General features: G+C 52.3%; 1 protein-coding gene across 2 annotated transcripts; it reads right to left on the reverse strand.

Moving 5' to 3' along the window:
- Positions 1 to 713: 713 nt before the first annotated feature.
- VPS4A (vacuolar protein sorting 4 homolog A) lies at positions 714 to 11,971 on the reverse strand. Of its 2 annotated transcripts, none has more exons than XM_047835935.1 (11): positions 11,786 to 11,971; positions 8,274 to 8,385; positions 8,043 to 8,190; positions 6,627 to 6,685; positions 6,392 to 6,511; positions 5,748 to 5,904; positions 5,060 to 5,208; positions 4,629 to 4,710; positions 4,194 to 4,413; positions 2,315 to 2,455; positions 714 to 1,601 (listed from the first exon to the last, which is right to left on the reverse strand). In XM_047835935.1, the coding sequence occupies exons 1-11, from the start codon at positions 11,804 to 11,806 to the stop codon at positions 1,500 to 1,502; spliced, it is 1,311 nt and encodes a 436-aa protein (XP_047691891.1). In that variant the 5' UTR covers positions 11,807 to 11,971; the 3' UTR covers positions 714 to 1,499. The 2 variants fall into 2 exon arrangements, with proteins under 2 accessions (XP_047691891.1, XP_047691890.1); XM_047835934.1 differs by having other exon boundaries at positions 6,627 to 6,688; positions 11,786 to 11,970.
- Positions 11,972 to 17,846: the final 5,875 nt, after the last annotated feature.

Consider the following 17,846-nt stretch of genomic DNA (forward strand, 5'->3'; position numbering starts at 1 on the left):
GCCACGTAATCCATTCTGGACAATTCGGGTCTTACTAAGATATAGAACAATAATACCGGCTTCTTGAGGGGGAGGAGGGCTGGAACAACCCGATGCCGGGCCTTCTGTATGTTCACATGCGCGTGGTCAAAATGCGACAGCCTCCTCGACAGACGGCATTTCTAGGGCTGCCCACTCTGGAGCCTCGGGCGTCTCATGATCAGGAGTCACAAATCCAAATGTCCACAGGGGCTGGGCAGGCAACGCAAGGGAAAGAAGCAGTCCATGTGGGGATGGCTGCGCCGGACAGCGTGTTCTCCTCCTGAACAGCGCAGCCCCTGCTCGGCTGCGGCTGACAGGATGTCTCACGGGGACGCAGGCCCAGAGTTGCCCGATGTCCCCAAAGCCAGAACTCTGAATTTCCACATCAACTCTCTTGCTTTTTCAATGCTGGCAGCAGACCAAAGCAAACACAGCTGCAGGCCGTGTCTGGCCCACAGGCCCCCCGGTTTGCAGGGAGAACTGTCCAGGTCCCACATTTGCAAGGCCTTAAGGCGAAAAAAGTTCTGGCCGACCTGACCGGAGAACAGGCTGCGGAACTGTGACAGCTGGCAATGCCCTCCTCTGCTGACGAGAAGAGCACGGAGAGAAAACCAGAGGGTCTTTCTACTGGAAGCAAGCGTGGCCTTCAAGAAGCCCCAGACAGGAATCAAAGATGAGATGACTCAGGTGGCTCAAGAGGGAAAAGGATTTATTAGCCCATTTCCAGGGCGGGGTGCCAGGGGCAGTGGCTGGGTTCAGCGTTCTCACATTCAGAGGGAAGAGAAGGCAGCAGTGAAACCCTACCTGACTGCCCTCACTCATTCTGATCTACATAGCTTTGTGCTCACAAAAACCATCCTCTCCTCCTGCAGGGAGGACACAGGGCCGGGGATGCTGACGTAGGGGTTGGGAATGGCTTGGCTTTACTCTCAACCTTTACAGGCAGGGCTTGGGCTGGCGACCCAGGGCATTCGCCATTGTGTGCACAAGGAGTAAAACTTGGGTTAGAAGGAAAGGGCGGAGGGAGCTGGCAAGCCATTCTGACGGTCTGCACCAGCCCCACAGTGTGGGCTGCTCCTACTCCTTGACGCTTCTGGGAGATTTTAACTTTATTTATAAAGAAGACAAAAATCCAAGCAGCATTAATTTAGGGGAACAAAGAAAGGTTCAAAAAACAAAACAAAACGTGGAGGGGCAGGACAAGGAGTTGATGAGCATCCAGAAGAGGAGGAGAACCAGTAGGAAGAAGTAGGAAGAACCAGTATTCCACCCAGTGCCGAATGTGCTTCTGTGTCTCTGCGGCCCCGGAGGCCCTTCCTTCCCACTCCCCGGCTGGTGGCCAGACAGCAGAGGGGACGCCAGAGTGACGTGAAGATGAGCCCCGGGGCCCTGTCTGGCTGCTGACATGGGGGGTGCCGTGGATTTTTTTTACCCCAATCAATTCCTCCCACCTTCACCATCACCGAGTGAAGAAATTTTTAACTCTCCTGTCCAAAGTCCTCTGAGAATTTCTTCACTTTCAGGAGGTCCTCTGCATTCACGGTGGGCCGAGTGGTAGCCAGAGACCGGAGCATGTCCGACTGCAAAGACAAGGGCACGAAGCTAAGGAGCCAGGCTCCAGGTCCTCGGCCTCCCCGTGTCACAGAGCCATGTGGTCCAGGGCAGGAAGAGGCCTCCCCTCGTGGTCACTCCCAGCCCCAAGTGCAAAGCTCCCCTTGGTTGCCCAGCTTCTGCTTGAATGTCTCCTGTGACAGGACAGCTCTTCCCTCCTGAGGCGGCTCATGTCGTTTCCAAACAGGCCCACTTCTCATCTGAGAGAATCCAAGCTCCCCTCATCTCTTAACTCCCACGAGAAGCTCTTTCTGACTCCACACCCACCGCACCAGCCGCACTGGCAGGACACCTGCCACACGCAACGGGCAAGACCGTCAACAAGACCAGGATGAGGAAAGGGCCAGACTAGTCCCATGAGGCTGCCTGTGCAACAGCATCAAAGCAAACTGCTGAAAGACACTGCTTCCTTCTGGGCACAAAGCAAGCCAAACCCGTGGAATGATGCAGTCACACCAGCTGGCCTTTTTTCTTGCTGAAGAAAGTAAAATGCTAACACTATGGCCTCATCCTGGGCCCGCAGTAAGTCTAATGGCAGGAGCTCCAGGTACCCAGAGCCCCATCAGCCATTCTGTTTGGGAGGAGGCACAACAGCCCAGGACAGAGAAGCAGAGCTTATTTTCAGACCCAAGGCCCCAATTTTCTGGTCTCTGTGCAATCCCTGGCCCAGCCGGCTGCTTACCATGCAAACCACAGGCTCTAAGAGTTTGTCACCAGGGACATCCATCCAAGTCATCTCCATGGCCTCTGGGTCCCCTGGGGAACATGGGGTCAGGAGGTCATCGATCATGACGCTAGGGTTGGTGCGGGAAGGGCCACAGACCTGAAATCAAAGAGGAGTCTGGCTGGAGGGGTTGCCCCTCAGCGCTTGGGGAAGAGACAGGATGCCTCAGGTTCTGAGTCACGAAGAGAAGGGAATGGTAGGGAATGAACGCACACCTGGGTTTCGAGGTCATCAGTCTGAGAAGGCAATGACTCCTTCAAAACTCGGGTTGGTAGTCAAAGTAGCTCAAAGTAGGATCTCAGAGGTTTGTGATTAGCCTGCTATTCCAGGCACTGTTCTCCAGAATCTCAGTTTGGGGTCCAGAGTGCCCTGATATCTTCCTCTTGCTCATCCACTCCGTCAGATCTCACCACAAATGCAGTGACATCAGAAATGTCTTTCCAACCAGTCTGCTTTATTGGCAACATCCCCCTGAATATCCCCGAGGCTAAGTCCCTCCTTCCTTCAACTGTTGACTCAAATGTCACCTGGGGTGATGTACCCCTTAAGAGTACAACCTGGGGGCGCCTGGGTGACTCAGTCGGTTGAGCGTCCGGCTTCGGCTCAGGTCATGATCTCTCAGTCCATGAGTTCGAGCCCCGCGTCGGGCTCTGTGCTGATAGCTCAGAGCCTGGAGCCTGCTTCAGATTCTGTGTCCCCCTCTCTCTCTGCCTCTCCGCCACTCATGCTCTGTCTCTCTCTGTCTCAGAAATAAATAAACATTAAAAAAAATAATAATAGGGGCGCCTGGGTGGCTCAGTCGGTTGGGCGTCAGACTTCAGCTCAGGTCACGATCTCGCGGTCCATGAGTTCGAGCCCTGCGTCAGGCTCTAGGCTGATGGCTCAGAGCCTGGAGCCTGTTTCCGATTCTGTGTCTCCCTCTCTCTCTGCCCCTCCCCCGTTCATGCTCCGTCTCTCTCTGTCTCAAAAATAAATAAACGTGGGGCGCCTGGGTGGCGCAGTCGGTTAAGCGTCCGACTTCAGCCAGGTCACGATCTCGCGGTCTGTGGGTTCGAGCCCCACGTCGGGCTCTGGGCTGATGGCCCAGAGCCTGGAGCCTGGTTCCGATTCTGTGTCTCCCTCTCTCTCTGCTCCTCCCCCGTTCATGTTCTGTCTCTCTCTGCCTCAAAAATAAATAAACGTTAAAAAAAAAAAAAATTCTTAAAAAATAAATAAATAAATAAATAAATAAATAAATAAATAAACGTTAAAAAAAAAAATTAAAAAAAAAAAGAGTACAACCTGCCCACCACGCTCCAAACTCCAAAACACCAGACGCCCTCCCCTGCTCTGTCCTTCCCCTCATCACCCTCAGAGACAAATTTCACCCCAACTAGACAGGAGGCTCCTACAAGGCAGAGATTTATTCTGCTCTGGTCACAAATGTCTCCCTGGCTCCTAGAACAGCACCAAACGCAGAGCAGGACCGTTGGCCGACACTGGGCAGAGATGTGCTGTGTGAAACGAGATCCTCCTTCGAGCGTGTGATTTTGTGCCCAACACTTTTCAGACATCGAGTGGGGCCCCACACGTGGTGGCACAGCCGGGGGTGGCAGAGGTAGCTGCCATGGCCTCTGGCTTCACAGTCTGAGGTAGTCACACTCAAGCAAGAACTACAGGAAAGGACGGAGCAGGGGCAACCACAGCCCCTGGAGCCAGAGGGCTCATTTTGTACTTGCCCTTGATTCTCCATGAGACCAAAGATGTATCATCACCTGAGCAGCCAAGCTGCGGGCCAAGAAAACGGATATCCGTGTTCCTATGACACTCCCTAAGCGACTCCCTGCCGGCCACTCACCTTTTTGAAGTGTGTTGCCGACTGTACTTTTCGAACAGGCTGCATGAGGGAGTCCCGCACAATGATGCTGATGTCAGCACCTGAGTAGCCTTCCGTCTTCCGGGCCAGCTCGTGGATGTTGGCATCAGTGAGGTTGTGGGGGGTGCTCCCCAGATGCAACCGGAACATCTGGGCACGGGCAGCCTCCTCGGGCAGCGGGATGTAAATCCGCTTTTCAAACCTAGAGAGCCAAGCACAGGGCAGGACTTGAGAGCAGATGGTACAACGGTCTTCATGGAGAAGGGCGTCGGGGTCCTCCCGAAGCTGGCCTCGCCACGCAGACACAAAGAAGCCTCCAGGGAAATGGGGTCGGGTTGCACCCACGGCTGCCAGCGGCAGGACTGACCACAGGTGGAGAAAGGCCTCAGCCCCTGGCTCCTACTGGGGAAGACTCACCTCCTTCTAATGGCTGAATCCAACACCCACGGGATGTTTGTGGCACCGAGAACCAGGGTCCCATCGTTGTTATTCCCCACCCCTGGGGAGAGAGAACACAGATGCTGACCCAGAACACCCGCAAGGACCAGGCAGAATCCGTGGGAAGCACCCGATGCAGGGCCATCCCTGTGCCACCACCGGCAGGGCCACCAGCAGCTCTGCGGGGCCCAGAGCCCCGAACCCTGCCTGGCTCGGGGAGGGCAGAGGGCCGGCAGCGGAGGCCACGGTGACCTCACTGAAGGCCTGGGGAGATGGAGCTGAGAACCGCTCCCCGGACATTTTCTCTCCTCCCTAAGAACAATCAGATCCAGCCGCGGCTAAACGATGAAGCCCGGGGCTGGCTCTAGGTAGACCGAGAACCAGGGAGGGCACCCGGCACTGGCACGCACCCTGCATCTGGACCAAGAACTCCGTTTTGATCCTTCGAGCAGCTTCGCTCTCATTCTCATTGCGGGACCCGCAGAGGGAATCCACCTCATCGATGAAGATGATGGAAGGCTTGTGCTGCCTGGCCAGCTCAAACAGGTTCTTGACTAGCCTGTGAAGGTGACAAGCGGGTCTGGGATCGGGACACCCACACACATGCTCGGCCAGGGGCCCAGTCACTGCTTCTCTCGCCCTTCCCACAGGCAGGTCAAGACTCCAGTCATGCTTGGATTTCAGAAAAAGTCATCACAAATCCACTGGCAGCACTGTACCAGGGGGAACAGCCTGCCTTGGGGACAGCCTCACTCATTAGCTCTGGATTTAGGACAAGTCCCTTCCCCTCCGCTCAGCCTCAGTGCGATCTTCTGCAAAATGGGAGTCGGTGTGGGAAATAACTGAACCACACGAAGTCCCCAACAGGGGACACCCACCTGATACCCAGAGACTGCGAGCGCATTTATTTCCCTTCCCTTCACGAGGGCTCCTCTCTCCCAAGTTCCCAGTCAACGTCAGCACTCTTCGTCAGGACAGCGTCCCGTGCAACAAGCTAGCAAGATCCCCCTCTGCTGGCTACTTCTCCCTGACACCCAACAGCGGCTCCTCTGGGAGGTGCCGTGAGGGCAGGGCAGCAGGGCCTGGCAGCTGACTTACTTCTCACTCTCCCCCAACCACTTAGACATCAAGTCTGAGGAGGACACAGAGAAGAAGGTGGAGTTGTTGGCCTCTGTCGCCACCGCTTTGGCCAGGTAGGATTTGCCGGTGCCAGGGGGTCCAAAGAGCAGTATCCCTCGCCAAGGCGTACGCTTGCCTACGAGAAAGAACAAACTGAGGTGAGCTTCTTCCCGACTAGGGAAAGGGAACAGAGAAAAAGAGGAGACTTAAGGCGGGAGAGAAAAGTTCTACAAGACAACAGATTCTAGAAACGAAGGAATAAAGGGAACTGAACAGCCTGCTGAGAACTTGCTCCCAGCCCCGGCTCGTGACCCCCAAGACCTTGCAAAGTGACACTGGCCGGCACTAGTTCCTGACCCTGATTACTCACTGGGGTGGTCAAGTCAAAGTTCTAGTCGCAAAGGTGTTTCTGACACCAGGGAGGAGCCAGATGACGGCGATGAGCAGGTCCCGGAGCCTCTGCCGACTCAGAGCCCGTGGGAAGGTCAGGCCCTCACCCGCTGACGGCCAAGAGAGCCGAGTCGCTGCCTGCTCCTGGACACCTTCAGCGTGGAAGCCCTGAGCTGGCTTCCTCAAAAACCTGCTGCTTTTACTATCTGGGCCTAAAGTAGCTCAACTCTTACCTGTGAACAAATGTGGGAATTTAATTGGCAAAATGACAGCTTCTTTGAGGGCCTCCTTGGCCCCCTCGAGCCCGGCCACATCATTCCACCGAATGTTGGGCTTCTCCATCACAACAGCACCTACAAGAGGCAAGCGGAGCCTTTGACCTGGAGGCTGACTGTGGAGCCTGAGCCGACCCTTCAGGGGCCCTCACCATGTCCCCCTCCCATTGCTGCAGGGCCTCGGGCCTCTTACCCATCAGTTGTTCCTGCAGTTTCTTTTTCTCTGGATTATCCCCTTCACTGTCACTATCGCTGCTGGGAAAGGAGACAGAAGAGGACATCTAAAGCGAGAGGCGGTTGGGCAAGGAGGCATTGAGAGCAAAGTCAGGCTCTGGCTGCTGGCCCAGTGGCAGAGACGCCTGTCCTGCTCAACAGTAGAGACCCACAAGCAGGTAACTCAAGAACATTCGGGCCGCCTGTTCTCGACACTCCCTCCACATCCTCCAGGAAATACTCCCGTCACCCATCCTTGTTTCTTCATTAAGGGAGCAAGAATAGAGATGTGTGCCCTCTCTAGAAGGCCGATGAGGGACGTGTGCTTTGGCTGGAGCAGCTGGGGAGGCAGCTGGAGCTGTCCCCGGCCTTTCGCACAGACTTACAGCCAGATGGCAAGTGGCTGTGACTCAGAGAAGAAGTGAAGTTTAAGTCTAAAGGGGAGCACTCAGGAAGGGAACATAGTCACTGGCCTCACCCCAGGGCCAGTCCCCTAATGGGACATAAGTGGTTGGCCCTTCTCAAAACTCTTCCAGCCCCCCCAAGATGCCTCACCCCCTGGCCCTCTCCCTCTCTTCCGAGAGCGCGTTCCCTGGCCTGGGCAAGCCCGTCCACCCGGGAGCCACGCCTCTCAGCTCTGGTGGGGCAGCTGACACATCACCTGCCTGTCTCCCGCTCCGTGACACTCCTGCCTGGGACCCTCCCCGTCGCCTCCAGGACACCACTGGCCTTGATGCTCAGCTACCTGGGATCTCTGTGGTAGGTAAACCACAGATATGAGGAGAGAGGCTGCAGGGCGAGCACTGGCTTTGTAGCTGGAAACAGAAGCCCTGGGTGTGGGTCCAGACTCCATCAAGTACCGGCTCAGTGACCTAGACCGTATCTCTGAACTTGAGTGTGTTGCCTCATCGGTCAGATGAAGACAAGAACTCTGACTGTAACAGCGGCAGATACTTTTTCATCCTGACTGCAGGCAGAGCTCTCGGGACTTTCCCCGTGTCCTCTCATTTGCTCCTTAGAGCAACACTGGGCGGGCAGGCCCGTTATCCCCCTTCTATAGAGGAGGAGCCTGGAGCCACAGGGGTCATGGCACTTGTCCACGGTCACTTGGCTAGGAAGTGGCAGAGCCAAGATAGAGCCTGAGAGTCTGACTGCAGAATCCAAGGCCGGTGACCTCCACGCTGGCTCCCTGTTTCACTCACAGCTGAGGCACCGCCCACAGAAGTATTCTGCAAAGCACCTGCGGAGAGCAGCTAGGGGCCTTGTCACTAGATGAGTGCAATTCCCCAGGAGGAAGGCGCTACAGAAGTCGAAGGCATCATGAGCACCAAGAATGGCAGGGAGGTGCTCACGGGGGCTCCGGTCCCGGCCGGGTCCTCCCCTCCTCCGTGCTCACCCCTTGCTCTCACTCTGATTTTCTTTGACTGGCTTCTTGCCATGCTTCTCTTTGTTTCGTAAATAATCCTTCAGCTTCTCCGCTCGGTCTAGGTACTGCATGCACTTGGCTCGAATGCTCTCCTTGGCCTTGTCGCTGTGTGCCTCATCTGCAAAAGGGGAATCAGAGAGGGGGTACCCGCTCTGCTCTTGCAGGGGTTCTGCAGCCAGGGAGGGCCCTGCTTTGACTCACATTTGATAGCGTGTAGGAAATACTCCACGGCATGCTGGTAGAGCCGGAGTGCCTCCTCGTAATTCTTGGCTTTATCCTCTTCTGTGGCTTTTGTCACCAGGTCAATGGCTTTCTGGAAAGGCAAAGCAAGTACCTCAGTGCTTCCCAAGAGACCCAAAAAGCCCTTGGGGTCCCAGGCAGCAGGAATCCTGTGGATTGTGGGTCGCACACCATTATGTCGGCCTCTATTTCCAACATCAACCAGAAAGGCCTTAAGAGGAAGCTTTAAATGACAGCCATCCCTCTTCACAATGCGCTCATAGAGTGAAAAGCAACTTCCTTCTCAATTTCACTCTGGATTTCAGCAAGTGGAAACCTGATCAAATATCTCAGGTTAGAGCTCAAAGGGAGAATCCACTTTCTATTCCGTGCCTCAAGGGAAAGAAAGGTGGACCCGGACCCGGACCCGGACCCAGTGCCTGGAACAGGGGAAACACCAGAACGAACTGACTGCTGCGCTGCTCAGCATGAAGGCCAGAAACTGCATTTGACCTCGAAAGCCAGAGAAGAGCCAGCCCTGAGTTTTATGAGACGGACAAAAGGGATCTCTACTTCCTTCTACTGGCCCAACTTGCTTCTCTAGGGTGAAAAGGGGAGACAGTTTTCCTAAATTTACTACTTAGGGAAGGGATGCTTGGACACATGGGTCAGTATAGCAGTAGCTTCAGTGAGAAAAGTGCTTGCTTACCCCAGACCCAGATATGTGCTACCAATTAAGGGGAACGGTCCTCTGGAGTCTTGTAAGAACCCTTGAAAGCGTCTCTGTGAATCTCACAAAACCCTGTCAGCCTGTGCTCTAGACTGAACCTAAAACACGCTGGAACTTTCAGGCAGCTGCCCCACACCTACATATCCAGTTTTAGAAACCATGGCTTCACCAACCCAGGAAGCATCACCAGAATTATCTTCCCCAAGCTGATGAGCACTAGACACGAGGCGGGCAGATCCCACTGTAAACACAAAGTTCCATCCACAGCAAACAATAAACCTCCTGATCAGCTCTTGGCAGGGCCCAGGCTTTGTGCAGCCCTTCCTCATCTGAAAGTAAGAGGTCTCCGAAGGACACAGCTAGTCCTACAAAACTAACAGACTGGAGTAGGTTAGGCCAGATTGATGAAAACTGAACTCACCAGGTTGAAAAGATGAGATAAGGTGAAGGGAGTGTTGGCTACTATTTTCAAGCTCTGCTACCTCCACTACCTAAAAATAGAGAATGACCAGGAGCCCAGAACCTTCTGGAATGATTAGCTTAAACAATTTTTTTACGTTTATTTATTTATTTTGAGAGAGAGCTAGTGGGGGAGGGGCAGAGAGAGGGGGGAGAGAGAGAATCCCAAGCAGGCTCCACACTGTCAGTGCAGAGCTCAATGCGGGGCTCAGACTCGCAAACCATGAGACCACGACCTGAGCTGAAAACTAAGAGTTGGACGCTGAACTGACTGAGCCACCCAGGCGCTCCCTGGAATGATTCATTTAAACACAAGCTTCTTGGGTCTACTCTCCCCAGACAGTGGCTCTTGAGCTAAGACATGAAACGAGTCCTCCTGTCCCTGATGGCTTCTCTTCTCCAGAACCAATATGCCCATCTCCTTGGACTTTTTCGCTCTGTATGCATTCTTGTTTGGGTCTGTCCTTTTGAAAGGCAGAGTTCAAAAAATAATCCAGGCATGCTCTGCCCACCGCCCCCCGCTTCTAGATACTTTATTAATTAATGCGCCTAAGAGCACATTAGGTCTTTTTGGCATCTGCATAGTGTTTCATGTGCAAGAAGCCGCTGGTGCAATGTGAGAAGGAGTAGTTTTGCCTAACACAACGGTGAGGTGATAGATAAAACTGCCAGCCTGCCACAGCTCTAGTAACACAGATGGCAGAGGATGAGGAAGAAAGACAAGGGTAAGGAAGATGTGTGAACACAGGGGCTGGCAAACTTTCCATAAAGGAGCGGACGGTAAATGTCAGACTTTCCTGGCCATACAATCTCTGTTAGCAGCTGGCTACTCAACTCTGCCTTTGTAGCCCAAAAGCAGCCCAAAAGTTCCGATAAAACTTTATTTATAGACACTGAAATTTGAATTTCATGATTTTCACGTGTCATGAGGTATCTTTTCCCAGCATTTTAAAAATATAAAAACCTACGACATTATGATAAGTGAGGGAAGCCAGTCAGTCACAAAGAACCACATATTGTATGATTCCAGTTATAGAAAATGCCCAGAATAGGCAAATCCATAGGGAAAGTAGATTAGTGCTGCCTAGGGTTGGGAGAGATAGAGGGTTTGGGGGATGACAGTAAAGGGTGTGGAGTTTCTGGGGGGATGAAGATGTTTTAAAGTGTGGTGACGGTCGCACAACTCTGAATATACTAAAAGCCACTGAATGATACACTTTGAATGTGGTTTATGTGGTGAGTTAGATCTTAGGGTTTTTTTAAAAAAAAAAAAACAAACGTAAAAACACTCTTAGCTCAAAGACAAAAAAATGTCTGAGCAGGTGGGATCTACAGGCGAAAATTTACAACCCCCTGCGCTAACAGATCACAGCTTGTGCTGGTGGACGGTGGTGTCTGGCTTTGGACCCTAACTAATTCCTGGCCTAGTACCCCGATTTATTCCAGGCCTGTTCCCACCTTTTCCTCCGCCTTCAGGAATCTGAATGCCACCCATCCTGTCCTGATCCAGCCAAACGCCCCTTCTTCTACGAAGTCTTGCCTAACTCCCTCACACGCTTTATCTGTCATGACTTACTGAGCACTTACTATGTAGCACACACTGTGCCAAGAACGCTCTACCTGAATTACTCAATCCGGAGCCACTGTCACAACAACCCTACAGGGTACTACCCCATTTTACTGACAGGAAACGCGAAATTCCAAGATCAAGCAACTGGCCCAAGGTCACACGCCAATGAGCGGCAAAGCCAAGACCGAAGCCCAGGTCGAGGCCTGAGCATGTTTCTGTTGGCCGGCACAGCAGGACCGGCGGCACCTGGAGGGTGGGTCAGTCATGCGTCCAGGTGGCGCCACCCCAGCACTACCAGGCAAGATCTAGGGAATGAATGAAGGGTCGCCGGCCGACGGGAAGAAATCGGGGCCCGGGGAAGGAGCGGGGACTCGTCTTCAGGGAGGCAGGGAGGGAGGGCAAGTAGCCCGACTGCGGGGCCGAGCTTCCCGGGCGGCGCCGGTGCGGTCCGCGAGAGGCTGATCCCCGCGGCGGTACCTGGGCGCCGCCGGCTGCACTCGGCGGCCTCGGGGCTCGGCCCGACTCGGCCGGGGGGCGGGGGCGCGGGCGTTCTGGACAGGAGGCGGCCCGTGGCTCCGAGCGCGTGAAAACAAACGGGCGGAGGCGGCGACAGGGCGGCGGGGCGGGAGCCACGGGGCCGGGGCTCCGAGCAGGCCGCCCGCCCGAGTGCTGGCTCGCAGGCCCCGCCGCGCCTCCTCCGGCCTCCGGAAGCCGAGCCCGGCCGCGCCGAGGTACCTGGAGGGTTGACGTTGTCATTTCATCTCCTGGGTCCGCCCCACACCCCGCGGCGCTTCTTGCGGCCTCGGTCCGGCCCCGGGTAGCCGAGCTGCTGGGTCCGGCGCGGGGACCCCGGCGGGTTGGCGCTGGGCGCGGGCAGGGCAGCCGCTCGCAGGGGGAGCGGAGTCGGAGGGCGAGCGAGGAGCACGGCCCAGAGCGGTCGGGCCCGAGCCGCGCGACTTCCCCCCAGCGGCCACAGCCGGCACTGCATGCAGCCCTCCCGGCGGCCGGGGGTCTGTGCCGGCGAGGTCCGGGGTGGGGCCGGGCGGAGGGCGTGTTAGGGGTGTGTTAGGGGCGGGGAGCCCAGCGAGGGCTGGGGTGGGGTTGGGTGCGGGGCGTGGCCAGAGTCAGGACCGAATAGAAACCTCAAGTCCTAGACCCCATTGCTGTGAAATAGCGCCTGTAGTTCAGTTTTTCTTGCACAGTATAAGCCTAATTTCCCAGAGCTTCGGGTTTCTGATATTTAAGAGGATGTACTAAAATTAGTATCTTGTCTGGCTTTTGGGGGGAATGAATGAGCTAACTAATGTAAACACAGCGTACCCCACGCTGGGGGGATTCAGCCTGTTAAGTATTATTATAATGCTGGTGGCTCTGTCTAAAGCCAGCTTTTTATTTTATTTTATTTTATTTTATTTTATTTTATTATTTTATTTTATTTTTTTATCTTTATTATTTTATTTATTTTTTAAAAGATTTTATTTTTTTAAGTAATTTCTACACCTAACGTGGGGCTCAAATTCACGACCCCAATGTCAAGAGCTCCAAGTTCCACTTACTAAGCCAGCCTGGCACCCCTGTTTTTATTCTTGTTTGATTTTAGACTTTTTCCTCTTTTTAAATGTTTGTGTATTTATTTTTGAGTGAAAGAGGCAGAGAGACAGAGAACCCCAAACGGACCCACACTGTCAGCTCAGAGCCCCACATGGGGCTTGAACTCACCAACCATGAGACCACGACCTGTGCCTAAATCAAGAGTCAGATGCTCAACCAACTGAGCCACCCAGGTGCCCCTGTTTTTGTTTTTTAATATTAGCCCTTCTACTTTTCTCTTTAGGAAAGCGGGTTTCTTCTCCTTCTTCTTCTTCTTCTTCTTCTTCTTCTTCTTCTTCAGATTTTTATTTTTTTAAAGTAATCTCGACACCCAATGTGGGGTTTGAACTTAAAACCCCGAGATCAGAAGTCACATATTCTACCAACCGAGCCAATCAGGCGCCCTGGGAACGTGGCTTTCGTAAACCTCCAAAGCTGGGGGCTTTAGCCTGGTAAACTTTAGTATAGTTTCTGGGGATACAGCAATGATCAAAACAGGTCGAGGGCAGCCTACAGTTTGAGAAGATGATGTTCATCAGGAAAAATGATGTAGTAAGTGTGTTGAGGCCCATGTGTGAAAGCTCCTGAGTGTCTAACAGGCAACCTACATAAGATAGGTGGTCAAGAAAGGTTCCGTTTAAGAAAAGGTAACTGTAGCTCTAGTATGCAGAAGAGATTGCAAGGATGGAGTGACTATAGCATGTGAAGCTGTTGCTATAGTCCAGAAGAATGAGGGAAGCCTGGACTAGGGGCAGGGCCATGGAGAGACATGCACAGAATAGAGAGATTTTGGAAGGCAGATCATAAGCACACAAATGGGTTGGATTTGGGGTATGGTGAGGGGCAGGAAGGGACGGAGATGACACCTGGGTTGCTGGCCTCAGAGCCTGAGTAGATAGTGACAACACTGAAATAGAGACTATATTGAACAAAGACCAGGCTCAGGGGGGTGGAAGAGTGAGGAAGATCACAAATTTGAGGTGCATTTGAAACATCAAGGGTCAGTTAGGCATATGCCTCTGGAAGTCAGAAAAAAGAGGTGGGAGATGTACATCTGCGGGTATAGGTGGGAATGAGATCTCCTAGGGAAGAGCAGAGTGCAGGGGGAGGTGAGGGGAGAGCCTAGGACAGAGCTTGGAAGTTTATCGACTAAGGAGAGGAGGATGCGCCTGCAAAAGCAGCTCAGAAAGACAGCTGGAGAGAGAGGATAGCCACAAGAGTGTCTTGAGAGCCAGGGAAGGAGTGCTGGATGCGGAGCGGGGAGCACAGTGTCTAACGCAGCTGAGAAGACAGACGGTAATGCGAAGACACCAACCACCTCAGCCAGAGATGTTTCAGTCAAGTGACGGGGGCGGAAACCATACCACAGTGGGCCGGGTGAGAGCGGGTCACCAGGGGGCACAACTCTTTCAAGAAGTGAGGAAAGGAAGGGAGCCCTAGAGCATTAGCTGCAGGAGCTGAGGGGTCCAGGAAGGAATTTGTGGTGGTTTTTAATGGGAGAAGAGTTCAGCATATTTAAAAATCCAATAGGAGGAATCTAGTTGAGGAGGCTAATGAACGGGAATGGGATCAAAACAGATGTAAGACGAGTAGCTTTAGACATGATAGGTGCAGGGAAGAAGATAAACAGATGCCTACCTAGGTCAGCCAGAAGACAACAAATTGGGAGGGTACTTCTGGGTGGCTGTGGTTTTCTCAGGGAGCTAGGAGGAAAGAGAATCTGTTGCGAGAGGGACAGAGACAGAGGTGGGAGGCCTGGGGTTTGAGCAGAGTGAAGACGGTTTGAAACCCTGTCAAGTGAACCCAAAGTGAGCGGTGTTAAGGGCATACCTGGTAAAGGCTGGCAACCTCTACAAATGTATAGAGGTACCAATTTGCCTTGGATTTTTCTCCCCAGGAGTCAGCTGCTCGGGCAGATGCAGGAAGAGAGCTGGGTTCCCCCAGGTGGCTGCTATGAAGACAGAGGAGCAAGGGATTCACAGGTTTTGGTGAGGGTGGTGCCGCAATGGTAGGCTGCGGAATCAGAGCTGGGAAAGGTGCGGGACCGACAAGAAGGTGAAAGAGTGGGTAGACTAATTAAGGACCCAATAGACTGAAGGGTTGTCACAGTGGGGACGCACTGGAGAGAGATGCTTCAGTTAGTGATTTCGGAAGATGCTCTGTTCCAGCACTAACAGTCTAGGGGGCGGCGGTGGGAGTGGGAGGATGGGTGAGCTGGGGTGAAAGGGCCATCGTCATACACGAGGAGGTTGAGGAACCAAAAGGCCAAGCAAGGTGCTGAGCGTGTCTGTGGACGGTGGAGTCAGGATAATGGCAGGAGTGGCAGGACAGGGTTTGGTGAGCCTGGGTGACACAGGGAGACACACACACGTACAAGTCATGGCTCCTCAGCTTCTACCCTGAACACTGCTCTTTCAGACACTAACAGAGCTGAGTGAGGAGGCTTTTATTTGCTGATATGCACCTGACAAAGGCACTGCCCTTTTATTTATTTAAATTTTTAAAAGTTTGTTTATTTAGAGAGAATGCGCACATGAGCTGGGAAGTAGACAGAGAGGGAGAGAATCCCAAGCAGGCACCGTGCTGTCAGCACAGAGCCCAATGTTGGGCTCGAACCCACAAACCGTAAGATCGTGACCTGAGACGAAACCAGCAGTTGGAGGCTTAACCGACTGAGCCATCCAGGTGCCCCAAGGCCCAGACTTTTTAAATCATTGAGAGGGGCGCCTGGGTGGCGCAGTCGGTTAGGCGTCCGACTTCAGCCAGGTCACGATCTCGCGGTCCGGGAGTTCGAGCCCCGCGTCGGGCTCTGGGCTGATGGCTCAGAGCCTGGAGCCTGTTTCCGATTCTGTGTCTCCCTCTCTCTCTGCCCCTCCCCCGTTCATGCTCTGTCTCTCTCTGTCCCAAAAATAAATAAACGTTGAAAAAAAATTTTAAAAAAATAAAATAAATCATTGAGAGGGCAGGGCTGGGTCTTTTTCAGGGCTTGATAGGGGACTCACTTCATATTTGCTGGATGTATTAATAATGAATTCATTAAGAAGAAATAAGGGACCCTAACTGACAGATGAGAGTGAGGCAGAGTTGAGAACATACTAACCTCCCACACTAGACAGGGCTGCACAAGTTGGAAGACAGAATCAAAACACAAGTCCCTACAATTAAGGAGGGCCGTGTTAGTCTGCTAAGGCTGCCATAACAAAATACCACAGGGCGGGTGGCTTAAACAATAAAAACTCATTTTCTCCATGGTTCTGGAGGCTGGAAGTCCAAGATCAAGGTGTTAGCAGGGTTGGCTTCTTCTGAGGTCTTTTTTCTTGGCTTATGGATGGCGATGCTTTTGTTGTGTCCTTGCATGGTCTTTACTGTATGCACAGGCATCCCTTATCTTTGGCCAAGCTTCCCTTTTTTTATAAGGACACCAGTCAGATTGGACTAGGGCCCACCCCAACGGCCTAATTTTAACCGAATCACCTCTTTCAAGGCCCTATCTCCAACTACAGTCACATTCTGAGGCGTGGGGGGTTGGGTTCAGCATTTGAATTTGGTGGGACACATTCAGCCCATGGCAAGAGCTGGGTTTGAGACCCACTGGCTCTGTGCTCACGTTCTCTTTGCTCTGCCTACTCAGCTTTCTTGGGACTCTTGCTTAGCTGCTGTGTTCCAAGAGCCTGAAGTACACAGACTGACCCTGCCGACAAAGCAGAGTTTCTCAGGGGAAGCTCCCCATCCTGGAGGGAAGCTGCTTCCAACGGCAGCTTGGTCACCCATTTCTCCTTAAAGGATACCTTGAAAACAGACTCTGAGAACCCCTCAGTGCTGCAGTGGTGTGGCCATTGCTGGGGCTGGGGGAGTCAGTGGAAGAGGGAAAGGGGAAATAAAGGCATTACATTTATTTGTGGGCTGGCACATGGAAGATGTTGAGGCTTCCTAAATCTGAATCAGATCAAGAACTTCCTATTCTAACTTTCTCCCTAGAGCAGAAATCAGATTCTCAGCTCCCACACATTAGAGCTCCCACACTTCAGGTAGAGAGTCATTGACTTGCAAATACACAGTTCCACTTTCTTGCACAGCACTTTTCCAGATAGGATTCTGCTGATGCTGACAATGTGGCCCTTGTGGTAAACCTGAGCTTGGACCAGTGAGTCAACTTTGCTTAGCTAATACAGCCTAGTAAGATCAGACTATACAAACGTCAGCATTCTAGGGCTCATGCCAAGGAGTAGATTCTTAACTTGGTTAAGGAGCCCTTGGATGGGGGCCGAGAGTGGTGTGGAAGAAGAGGAACAAACACTGAGTTCAGGTGAATAACAGTTTGGGAAGGTAGGGCCAGGCCAAAATCTCAAGCAAAGTGAGTAATGGACACCCAAATAAATGGAGCACTGATGATTCCTAATATGATTCCTGCGAAACCATCTCCCCTCCTCTGTGTGACTCCAAGTATAATAAAGCTCAGACTGATCCAATGATTAAGCTCCTGTCAGTGAAAGTCAGTGATGGAACTAGAACCACAACTAGGTTTTTAGGAATTTGGAGTTGCCCTAAATCTGCTTAAAAATGGCACCAGAAGAGACTGATGAGACATGACCATCAAACGCCACATGTGATACTGGATAGGATCCTTTGCCAGAAAGGAAAAGGAGAGGTTGCTGGGACGATGGGCACAATGTGAATGGGGTCTGCGGATTGGGGGGTAGTGTTGTGCCAGTGTTGATTTCCTGGTGGGGAGGGTTGGACGGTGGCAATACAGGACGGTGTCATTATGTTTGGGAGGTACACACTGAGAATTTAAGGGTGATAGAGCATCATGTCAGAAAAGACAAGAGATGATAATGGAACAAATATAAAATGTTAACAATTGGGAAATTTGGGTGAAGAGGATGTAGATCTTTGTTTCGTACCGCTCTTGAAATGTTCCTGTAGGTTTGAAACCATTTTAACATAAAACAGAAAAAAAAAAATACAAGTCTAAAAGCATTTTTTATTTACAGTATAAAGGTTACAAAGGTATATATGTATTTATATATATAATACCCTTAAGTTACAAATTTTCATTGTAATGTACAACGCTATATATGTTGATGTGCAACTCAAGGGGAAGTGTTGTCTATGCATTTATATTTATTGAGTACACATAAAGCTTTTTTAATTATTATTAAGAACACAAATACTGCCCTGTTTTATGCCATAAGTTTTGATTTGG

Source organism: Prionailurus viverrinus, chromosome E2 (genome assembly GCF_022837055.1).
Source record: "Prionailurus viverrinus isolate Anna chromosome E2, UM_Priviv_1.0, whole genome shotgun sequence".
In the NCBI taxonomy this organism is placed as follows: Eukaryota; Metazoa; Chordata; class Mammalia; order Carnivora; family Felidae; genus Prionailurus; species Prionailurus viverrinus.

Coding starts and splice junctions, on each gene's coding strand:
- VPS4A (XM_047835934.1), bottom strand. CDS start 11,806: ATGACAACGTCAACCCTCCAG. Junction 8,191..8,273: donor TTTCCTACACGCTATCAAAT/GTGAGTCAAAGC, acceptor CCCCTTTTGCAG/ATGAGGCACACAGCGACAAG. Junction 1,602..2,314: donor TAGAGCCTGTGGTTTGCATG/GTAAGCAGCCGG, acceptor TTGTCTTTGCAG/TCGGACATGCTCCGGTCTCT.